This window comes from Lytechinus pictus, chromosome 19, assembly GCF_037042905.1.
Source record: "Lytechinus pictus isolate F3 Inbred chromosome 19, Lp3.0, whole genome shotgun sequence".
Taxonomy (NCBI): domain Eukaryota; kingdom Metazoa; phylum Echinodermata; class Echinoidea; order Temnopleuroida; family Toxopneustidae; genus Lytechinus; species Lytechinus pictus.
The window spans coordinates 8,258,920-8,270,527 of NC_087263.1; the positions used below are offsets into that span (position 1 = coordinate 8,258,920).

Below are 11,608 nucleotides of genomic sequence, written 5' to 3' on the forward strand. Positions count from 1 at the left end.
ACAACATTTTACTTGCAGGATATGCTGCATTTTGCATCGCCATTATACAGTTCTTGAGACGTAATATTCATGAACCCAGCATTAAGATATCGCTTTTTCTGTTTCACACTTTTTTCTAAAGATCGTTTTACCGCTACTAGAGAAAAGACGAATCCAGGCATTGCAATCATTTCCTGCACATTCGCTACCGATTTAGACGATGGCCTCTCCATGAGAGCTGCTATTGGGGACTTCACAACTGAAAGTTTCGTTACTGCTACTTATACTGACACAAGTGATGGATCATCGTTGCAATCGAACTTTACACTTTCCATCGATGACATAGAAACTAAAACAATTTACTGTTTCGTTGGCAACTTAACCAGTGACGATGGATTTGCTTATGTCAGCCTGCCCCCTCATGGGACATTCGGTAGGTCCTTTGGTGAGGAATGAATAATCTAAGAACATCCTTGATCTATAAGTATACCTTAATGTAGCTGACCATTCTCTACCAAGCGAAAATACTAAAGGCCAAAGGTATTTACGATACGGGATTTGTTGTGAGAAAGGTTTTAATATTTAAAGGGATGCTCCGGACTGAAAATATTTTTATCTAAATAAATAGAATAAAGTTCACAGAGCAAAATTATAAACATTTCATCAAAATCGGAACACAAATAACGAAGTTATTCAATTTTAAAGTTTAGCAATATATTGTGAAAACGGTTTTAGGCATGTCGTCATGAATATTCACTAGGCGGGCTAATGATGTCACATCTCCACATTCCTTTTTTCTTATATTACTACATGAAATCATAATTGTTAAATGATATGTCTCCATTTCGTTAAAATAAGTTGCAGCAATAGATAACTAATGCACTTCATCAGTTGTCAATCCAATTATTTTAGTTCTTGGTAGACAATATTTTAATAAACCTTATTTCATGTAATAAAATACAAAATAACAAGTAGGGATATGACATCATCAGCCCACCTACTGAATATTCATGAAGACATGCCTAGAACTGTTTCATCAGAATAATGAAAATCTTCAATAACTTCATTACCAATATAAGAGAGTAACATTTACTCTTGCCCATGGTACAAAAATAATCAATATTACTCAAGAAAAAAAGTGGTTAAATTCTTTGAGAAAGAAAGTCTCACAATTCACGAGATTTTGCAGGGACATGAATTCAACCACGAGAGGACTTGGATAGATCTTGCTCATTTGCTCATTAACACAGGGGCTTGCGGACTGACTGTATATAGAAAACCATGGTTTTTATTATAAGGAAGCTATACATCAAAGAAATATCTGGTATACGTTGGATTTGGTACTAATTTGTCATTATATGGTGGGAAAGGTTTTAAGCAAAGGGCTAAACGCCATTGCAAATCGTATTTGGTCTTGGCCAGGGAACACACCCATTCTAATACATGGTGCAGAAACTTTCAGGAATGAGTCGTTCATTTACCTACTTTAAAGTGTTCCGTGCAGCAATCATTCGCCCTGTCTTGGTGCCAAAAAGGATAATAGGTAATGCTTTTAAAACGGAAACATATTTCGAACCATTGATAATGTTTGAGGTAAGGCTACCTTGGGCCTAATTTGGTGTTAGGAGGCCTAGATTTCATCCTTCTTGTCCATAAAAGAAAATTCCTTCAATTTGTATGAAAAGTGTTTGAACTGCTTTTTGTCCATTTCAGTTCTTCCGGTCTTCAACAGCCAGCCAAGGTTAGCAGAACAAGGTTACAAATATTTGGTTATTGCATGGGATTCTTGGAGCCCTGGCGTTGATGTTGGAGACGACCCTGTCATTGGCTATAAAGTATACGTTTCTTCTTCAGATGGGAACGATACAAACACCTTTATAACGGCATCAGGTGTTCCATCTGAAAGGCCAGGATCGGTGGCTTCAAGGAAAAGAAGAGGGTATGAAGGATCGATGAAATCTTCCTATGAAGTGTTTACAACGGCGAGGAAAGAACGAGACGGAAGGCAGATGAAACACCTTCGGGTGGAATCCTTACCCAGGGATTCTTCTCGGAAAAAGAGGCAAGGAGATATAAAAATCCTGATGCACAATATCACTGGTCTGGACGAGGGTCAGTCGTATGAAATTCGTATTTCAGCAGTTCGTGAGGGGCTGAACGGTGAAGGAGAAATGGGTCCTGCTTTGAGTGTGACCACTCGCGAGATACCTGTAGGTGAGTCCATGATGAAGATGGCATTTTAGTTAGTATGTTGTGTTTGTACGTGTGTTTGTGTGGGTACGCGCATGTGCTGTAGCAAATGAGTGAGTTTTTCCTCACGAATTGGCTACATCGGTATGACATTACCCATTGATTTAGCGATTTTCACTGTTTATCGGATTTGTGTAAAATTTCATAGTGCTTGATTCTCTTTTTATTTTGTTATTGTTGAACAAGATTTGATTTGCTTGAGCTCTCTTATAACCTGTCTTCTTTGACTGTGAAAACAGATCTGGTTTGAAATTCTTTGAGATCTGAATAACAAATCAATCTTTACGATTTAATATTAACCCTAGATTTCAAATGATCACTTACCACAGCTAATCTTGTTTCAGTTTATGGGGATTAAAATTATTAAATCAGCTGCTGTTACTGCATTTGGGGTTGTTTGGCCTTGACGCAACAACAAAATCGATTTTTTTTTGTTTGTTTAATTGATGGTTCCATGACATTTTTTCCGGCGACAATTGCTCCGCTTCAAATTCAACACACTAATTACTAAATATAACTTTGGATTCAACACTTTAAAGACACATAAACATGATAAACCTAACCCTAAACATAGCAAACCCATATTGCACGCCTAAGCCTACCCCTATATCACAGACAAAATAAAGCCCGAACAATTGTCGCCGGAACAAATGTTGTGTCACCTTAATGGATACGTATATACCTTCCTGATAGTATAAATCCTTGTTTTCAATAGAATCGCCTATTGGTTCTTCTACTATTGGTCCTATCGTTGGTGGCGCTATAGGTGGAATACTCATCCTTCTGTTGATTGCCGGCCTGGTGATCATAATAAAAATAAGAAGGTAATCGATGTGTCTCTACTGTTTGTATTCCCTTAAACTGTAAACTATCAGCCATAAATCATTCTAAAACATATTAAAATAAAATACAATATGGACAACGTGACAAACGTAACTTACCAAACACCGTCTATGTTTAGAGAGATATTCAAAGCGTTCTGCAATTTTTACCTAAGGTTTTTACAGTTGACCATGTGCTAAGATATGGATCGGATTGGTAGGGGCAGATAAGGATCACTGGATTATCTTTTTAAGGAAGGAAGAGGGGGTTGCTTGTCTTTAGATGATTATTATGATAACATTGGATATCAAAGAAGAAGAGAGTTAGTAGTATTGATTGTGTTAGCAGTAATAGTACGATAATTGAGAGGAATGAATTGTTATACGGATGATATTTTCACTTAAAGAACGACGTCTACCCCGAAAAAGGGTATAGATGAACAAGAAAGGAAAATTGAAATGAGCATAACAATCGAAATGTAATTAAAACCGGATGTAAAATAGGGAATTTATATGACAATTTGCAATTCTGCTTGTATTAGTATAACACTTATATGCACAAGAAGATGTCGCCTGTTATATCTTGTTTTTTGACGGTCTATTTTTTTTTTTTACTTTGATTTAGGAATCGAACCAAAGAAGTTTCAAAACCTGTGACTAACAAAAACGATGGATTTATCGAAGGCATTTCCACTGGTAAGATAACGCCGAGTCAGCTGTTGTTGACATGTTGGGCAATTTCTATTAAGCATCGGTACACCTATTTGTAATATCCCAACCAAATCCCTCCAACTCTGTGTAAAATTACCAATTTCGCTTTTTAAAGTTGCACTGTTGGTCCTAAGATGAATGATACATAGGTAGTTTTGTTTCTTGAATACAGACCTATTTATCTTGCACTAGGTACAAAATTTAACATGAGGTAAAAGTGAAAATGTCCTGACCAGACAGCCATTTGTGTTTTCTCAGTTAATAGCTTGTAATGCTGTTTTAATGTTCTTGGTTCGTTATTAGTAAAGCATAATGACATATTGCCGGTGTCGACAGCTGTTTGCCCCCGAAGTTTGGATGCAATCAGAGGATGTAATTATTTAGGGTTCAGGGGCGGATCCAGCTTTTTATAAAGGGGGGGGGTTGGGGTGGTATGCGAGGGAGCGTAGCGACCGAGTCCAAGCGAGCGGAGCGAGCGAGGGGGGAGGGTGTGGGAGGGGGGTGTCCCCCCTCCCACAGTAGGGAAAATTTTTGAAAATCTGTGTGTGAAAATGGCGTTTTCTTGCATCTAATAAAATTACAAGTTTAAAAAAAAGATAAGATTTAAAAAAATGGTCCCCGGATTTTTTTTTGGGGGGGGTTGCAACCCCACCCCCCAACCCCCCCTCTAGATCCGCTTCTGGGGTTGTGCTTGCCTAAAAATGCAATAAACGCCATAAAAGATCGTAAAACTCTGCAATGAAGTACTCTGATTGCATTAAGCTTCGGGGGCTAACCGCCGGGCACTAGCGTCTGAACTGGCATGTGTGTGTGATCGCCCATTTAAAAGCATTTCATTTTCATGCGATAATTACTGACTACCTCGTAATCACGCGGTGGTTCAATCTTCCGTTTGTCTTTTCCTTTCCAATCCCTTATTCGAGATAAAGGCCAAGAAACAGATCAACCATCTCAGCGGTACGAAAACCTGGGGCGTCGGAAACCGATGGAACCTTCAAACCAAATCCCTATGCCCGACCTACCAACTAGGCCTACTCCTTTAGACGAGGGTTACAAGCCTACACGAATTACAGTAGAGGAATCTTCAAAGGATCGCCGCCTCATACCTGTCTCAAAGTTCGCCACTTTTGTTGAGAATAATAGGCACACTGACACATTCTATAAGGATTTCCTTGTGAGCAATTAGGAAGTTTTCGCACTACGACGTAGAACAAATTTAAGAACACAGCACATGCATTGAAAAATCCCCATTAACTCACAAATTGGGGAACAGGTAAAGCATTTTCGTCGTAAGTTTCGGAGCTGACGAAAAACCGCAAACGTGTCGTTTGTCCAGAGAGGACTGTTGTTTGATTTGCAAATTCAATTTTCGACGAAGCTCTTTGTCATGAAGGGCAATTGATAATACATTTTTTAATGTTCTTGAAAACGTTTGTCGTCTTAGTTCGAAAACTCCCTATTATTATTGTAATCCTGGCAACTCGCCATACATTTTGAACGTCTTCAAAATTCTTCAAAACATGCTATTTTTAGTTGTACTAAAGATTATGTGTGTAATTCCTCTGCTGGTCATGTTGTTACTTGAGGTATAAGGACTTCAATGGAGATAAGCCATCCAGGCTTTCATAAAAATCAAATAAAATGAAATTAATAAATCAATTGGTTACACCTTGTTCCTACTGTCATAATTGGTGCCACGATTAAACCCACAGTCTAAACTGTGGAGTGATCGTATCGATCTTATCAGATCTTGAGGTCAGTCGTGGCAATTCCTGAAGTATATTCGCAAAAGCCCAATCCTAACGGTTCGCGCTACAGTGGGGATGAGGTATTAGGCTATAATGATAAAAGTAAAGACATTAATTTGACATGTGTGAACTTAAAAAAATTGAATCTATGAAAAGCATATACGTACTAACATATACGTACTAGTGCATTTTAGTTATGGAACATGCTAGAAGTTTATTGGGCGTGTAAGGAAATTATAAAAGGGGTGTTTCATCTGACTCTTAACTGTTTTTAACTAAAACCAATTTTTTACTACACGATTTATCTGATTTCTATCAGATGGGAGAAACAAGTGGAGAAATAAGTGAAACAAAATAATAATTGAACTACATTTTGAAACCACGATTAGTTTTCATAATTGTTATTTTCTCATTTTAATTGTAATTTTAGAATTTGGCAAACGTTTGTCCTGGTCCTCCAGCCTTGATGATAAGAACTGCGTTGAAGAAAGAAAACCGGTCAAAGAGTCGAAACACGAACAACCATCCACGTAATAAAAAAATAATATCAATGTGTGGTTTTCATGAATATCTTTGTTAGTTAACTTGTTTCAAGACGGTAAAAATATTATCAGCAACAGGGCTTGGTCCTGCGAAGTGGGGGTGTTAGGGTGCTGAAGCATCCCCAAGATTAGCCTGGGGGTGTTGGGTGCTTGTCAATATCATAGGCAGTACCTCCTGTTAATCAAGTAGGATATGCTAAGTACAAATATACCCAAAATATATTTTATTGTGAAGTTAAAACCTTTGATTTTGTTTTGTTTTTTGCGGTGCCAATTTACTTCTGGGACAGTTTTCAGTTTTCTTCTCAAATATTCTTCAAAACCGGCTATCCCTATTAAAAAATCGTTCCCAGGACCAGCTGCATGACTAGTTTGTAAACAGGTCCGTATGAAGATAAAATACAATAGCAAACAAAAAATAAGATAGCAAATTTATTTAATGTTGGATAATTAAAGACAAGTAAAGAAATATTATAAACGTGACAGCTTTAACACGTAGCTCTCTCATTGATTGCCTGTATTTAATGTCATTTGGTGTTCACTATAACTTTATGGTTTTATTCCCATTAACATCAGTTTCTTGGCAAATTAATTTTTGCTCAATAATATCGATATCCTTTCTTTTACCCTCATATTGACAAACTTCCAGTGGATAGGAACAGAGTCATCCTAGAGTCTGTGGGCTCTTTAGATTCAGATTTCATCGATGCCAGCTACGTCAAGGTGAGTTTAATTATTCAAATCGGGAGATTTCGGATGAAGGTAGTTAAGAGGACAGCAGCAGGGAAAAAACAACGTTATACACAAAATCTTATCTCAACATAAGATATCTACGTTCCATCGATTACGCCTAGTCGTGGTTTCAACATGAATAGTTTCACATTTGGAGCCATGTTTTTTTTCGACGTAATTTAAGCACCACCGTTATTTGTCAAAGTGCTATGCTGTTAGGCGAATGTAAGAGACATTATTTCCCCCAAGGAACTACATCATCATGATGGAATAAGCATAAACCCATCAAATATAAATGGAAAAACTTAGGCATGCAACCCTCATGGTCGTCAAACGTCACAATTTTTCAAAGATGAGAATGTTCTAGAAGTATGCACTGAACTCATTTAAGTTATTGTTTATTTTTTATTGAAGTAAAATTCGTCTTATACCCCCCTGAGCTTGACCCTAATATGAGATGTTAACATTTTATCCTACAAGAAAACATATAGAAACATGCAATAGTCTAGGAAGATCAGAGCCAATATATCAATGACTCTGAATAGAGTGATCTATCTGTATCTTTTTAAGTGTAGTATTCTTGATATTTCGTACATTGTAATTTGTTGTGATTTTCATACGGTAAATAAATCCAAAACGAACCATCACGAAATCTTTAGGAATACATTATGCGTGGGTGTGGGCGGAATGGTGTTATGTATGTGTGACATAGCTACGCTGTAACAGTTATAGATTGTCTAACAATTATATAATCATTTAACATTCAATTTGCTTTATAATGTGGATTTTTTTTCTCCTCACGTGTTGTATAGGGTATTCGATGCCGGTTTATAACTACACAGATGCCTATGCCTAACACAGTCGCCGCTTTCTGGGACGTGGTATTTTACAACCAACCAACTGTTATCATCATGCTTAACGATGATGACAGACGTAACAAGGTGAGTGGCCTCCTGGAAAGAACATATTGTCCAAAGTGTGTCCGGAGGTGTGTTCACATTGTGTCCACAGTGTAACTAAAAGTGTGTTCAGAGTGTGGGAAAAAAATATAAAATCATCTTCATACTGGTCGCAACCCTCACGTTTCACATTGTGAATCTCACGGTGCTACTTTATGAACATACCGTGAAAAACACACACTCTTCGATTCCACATTGAGAAAATTGATGATTTCAACGATGTGAAATATATACCCACACGATCCACTACCTAAACATACTGTGAACACATTGTACTCAGATTTGTTCAGCATGGACTATAGGCTCTTAATTGTGGAGAGCCTTAAGATTCTTTCACAGGTATATATATACATTTGATATTTACTTCATCAAAATGATGATTATAGACCGTTACTAAATAATCTTATATGCTACTAAATATGATTCATGATCTGATGTTAGCACCTAGATAGCTATAGAAAATGTTCATCTCATTCTTTGTGACTCAAAAAGAGATAGTTGTGCATTAACATTGATAACACGTGTATAATTTTGTGTTACATTCTGTGTTACGGCTATTATATCGTGACAGCAGAACCTCACCTCTCCTAGGAGATATTGAGATGTTCGGGATTACCCCGCGTTCGGGATTACCCCACTCTTCATTCTTCAATGAAGGAAACGTAAAAAACGAAAATCTGTCATATGCATTTTCTCGATTATTCTTTAATCGGAAGAGACCAGTCAACAGATCCGTGCATAGGAATTCAGACAACATTCTGTGTTTCAGCTATTACTGCCGTGACAGCAAAACCTCACCTCTCCTAAAGATATTACGGTGTTCGGGATTACCCAACTCTCCCCTACACACGCTCTTCGATTCCAAATTGAGAAAATTGATGATTTCAACGATGTGAAATATATCCACACACGGTCCACTACGTAAATATACTGGGAACACACTGTACTCAGATTTTTTCAGCATGGATTATAGGCTCTTAACCGTGGAGAGCCTTAAGATTCTTTCACAAATACATATTTACATTTGATATTTACTTCGTCAAAATGATGATTATAGACCGTTACTAAATAATCTTATACGCTACTGAATATGATTCATGTTCTGATGTTAACACCTAGATAGCTATAGAAAATGTTAATCTCATTCTTTGTGACTCAAAAAGAGATAGTTGTGGATTAACATTGATAACACGTGTAGAATCTTTGACTCTGTATGTAACAAAAATGAAAGTATAAAGGCCTATTTATTACGGAGGTGGCCATTGGGTTAATGCTTGATTGTTTTAGGAAAAAACTTACAAGACAATCCTGGTGTTTGTTTAACACCATGTGGTGTTATAACGGCACTGTTGGTGGAGTCTTGAGTGTTGTGTTAAAAATCACATTGAATAATTTTATTACCTTGGGTATTTTATTACCTTAGGTTTTATTCGTCCAGCAGCATCTCAAATCATGAATGTTACTTGCTACATTTATCATTTTATTATGATCGAGATCGAGATTTTCAAGTTAACGGTGGAGAAGAAGTGTGATGGCTGTATCGATAATTAAAGTCGGTCGATGTGCAAGTTGTTACTCAATTAAATTTAATTTACATGTATGCCTATCCTAATCCCTTTAGGTTTGTGCCCAATACTGGTTGGACAATGGCGTTGCAACTTTCGGATCCTTTTCTATCACAACGTTGTCTGTCTCTGAGAACGAAGGACTGATAGAGAGGGAGATGCAAGTTACTAGAAACAATTCAAAGGTATACCCTTTCTTCTACATCTCAAATTTATAAAATCTCATTAAGAAATTGAAATATTTGTTTACCTATAGCTCCTTTTTAATTTAAATGTATTTTTGGTTCCCGTTCTATAAACACGTCTTATTTCATGTTACAATTAGATATTAGCCAATCTGATTAAAATATTTCAGTAGCTTTAAATTGTTATTACAAAATTCGTTATGACTCTTTTATGAAACTGACCCAAGATTATGGGCACTTGCTTGTTATTTAAAGGGAGAGTTTGAATATGTCCAAACTGGTTGGGATATGGATGAATTCAAAGCACTCTAAAGAATCTATACACATAGCTCGCATGAAGCGTTATGGTTTGGATCGGGTTCTTGAAAAAAAAAATGTACCGGGACTGTTTGAAGAACCTGGAAGTTAACCATGTTCTGGATTTTGAAGAATTTGTTGTGTACCCTTTTGGCCTTTTAGCGGGAGTTTCAAATTAAAAATTCACAATAATAAAACACATACAAAATAATTGATCAAATAACAAATGTGACATTTAGTAAATTATAAACAATAGATATTATGTAAATTTTATGAACAAGTACAAATAGAAAGAAGGGGCCAGTAATCGTATGCAAATTGCTTAAGTACATCGTAGTCGACATTGTACAATACGACTTGATAAATGCCATTGAGACATTACATTCTTAAAATTGAGTCGTATGGTAATTTGTCTTGTGAAGTAACATTTGTTTCGATATAATAGGAACCGCAACAAACATGAATAATTAGTAAATTTGATTAGACTTTTTCCATTTTATCACAATAAATGAAAGAAATAATAAAAGAATATGCTTACATAAACCCCCGTTGGAAGGTATAGACAGTTCTTGTTAATCCAAAATATGATAGCTCTAAATGACAAAATAATGATCCAAATTGGCTGGCAAGTAGCTCTTAAGTCAAAGCCCATAATGCTGATGATGATGAAATTGATGTTGAGTTGCGATGGGCGATCATAGTCACTGAGCTAAAATATTCTTGAACACAGCCGATATCAGCAATCCATGAGTTGAAAAATGTTCTGTCGAACCTATCGATGTTCTTGATGAGAACTGACAATTCCTCTCAAAACATTTGCAAATAGTCTCTTGATGATACGAAAAGAGTTCAACATAAGTAAATATGGTATTCCGCCATTGAATGAAATGCTGCAAGATAACTTATCGAGACATTCTAGAATATTCTTGTGAATTAAAACACAGCAGTTCTTTACTTGCAATTCCTTTTATTAAAACAAATGATTAATTTCCCATCTGCAAACTCTCTCAGGGGTTGTGAATAACCAAATGGTTAAAATAATTCTCATACAATTATTATTGTATGAAACATTTTTGAGTGCCAATTTTTCCAGATGAATAAAATAAGTACCTTAAAAATTTACAGATAACATGAATATGTTTTAATACTCATTCTAGGCTCGTCATGTAGTGAAGCAGTACCAGTTCTTACACTGGCCAAATGAGGCCGAGCAGCAAGCGAATCGAGCTCGTCAACTAATCAATCTAATGACAAAAGTTCAGGAAACTTTAGAACGATTCCGAGAAGGGTTCCCAGTATGGGGCGCCAAGTGTCCGCCAGTGAATTCCGTCCAAATCACGGCATTCCGTACACAAAATGTGTTTTTATTCAGACGAAAATCATTTCGTCATGACGCTTTTTTATTTCGTACACAAAATTTATTTTTTGTCACACAAAATCAATTTCGTCTCGACGAAATGCACGAAATCAATTTCGTCTAGACGAAATGTAATTGCGTCCACAAAGTTTATTTGGCGTGCCATACGAAATGAATTTTTATCAAACGAAATGGCGCACCAAATGTCCGATGGTAAATTCCGTCCAATTCACGCAATTCCGTACACAAAATGTGTTTTTGTTCATATGAAAATCATTTCGTCATGACGCAGTTTTATTTCGTATACGAAATTATTTTTTGTCACACAAAATCAATTTTCGTCGAGACTAAATGTAATTGCGTCCACAAAATTTATTTCGTTGCGATGCGAAAATCTATTCCGTCGACGAAATCATTTTGTGTCAAAACCACAAAAAAATTTCGTTGACAAAATGATTTTGT

At 36.5% G+C, this 11,608-nt stretch overlaps 1 protein-coding gene across 1 annotated transcript in view; it reads left to right on the plus strand.

Annotated features, from left to right (window-relative positions):
* The window catches only part of LOC129282686 (uncharacterized), a 33,521-nt gene extending 22,158 nt beyond the window's left edge, over positions 1–11,363 (plus strand). The window contains exons 8-17 of the mRNA XM_064113822.1: positions 122–412; positions 1,693–2,193; positions 2,945–3,053; positions 3,676–3,746; positions 4,685–4,935; positions 5,940–6,039; positions 6,701–6,774; positions 7,596–7,724; positions 9,364–9,492; positions 10,947–11,363. Of these exons, the coding sequence (XP_063969892.1) occupies positions 122–412; positions 1,693–2,193; positions 2,945–3,053; positions 3,676–3,746; positions 4,685–4,935; positions 5,940–6,039; positions 6,701–6,774; positions 7,596–7,724; positions 9,364–9,492; positions 10,947–11,270 (1,979 nt within the window). The 3' untranslated portion in view covers positions 11,271–11,363. The remainder of the gene's footprint in view (positions 1–121; positions 413–1,692; positions 2,194–2,944; positions 3,054–3,675; positions 3,747–4,684; positions 4,936–5,939; positions 6,040–6,700; positions 6,775–7,595; positions 7,725–9,363; positions 9,493–10,946) is intronic.
* The last annotated feature ends 245 nt before the right edge of the window (positions 11,364–11,608 follow it).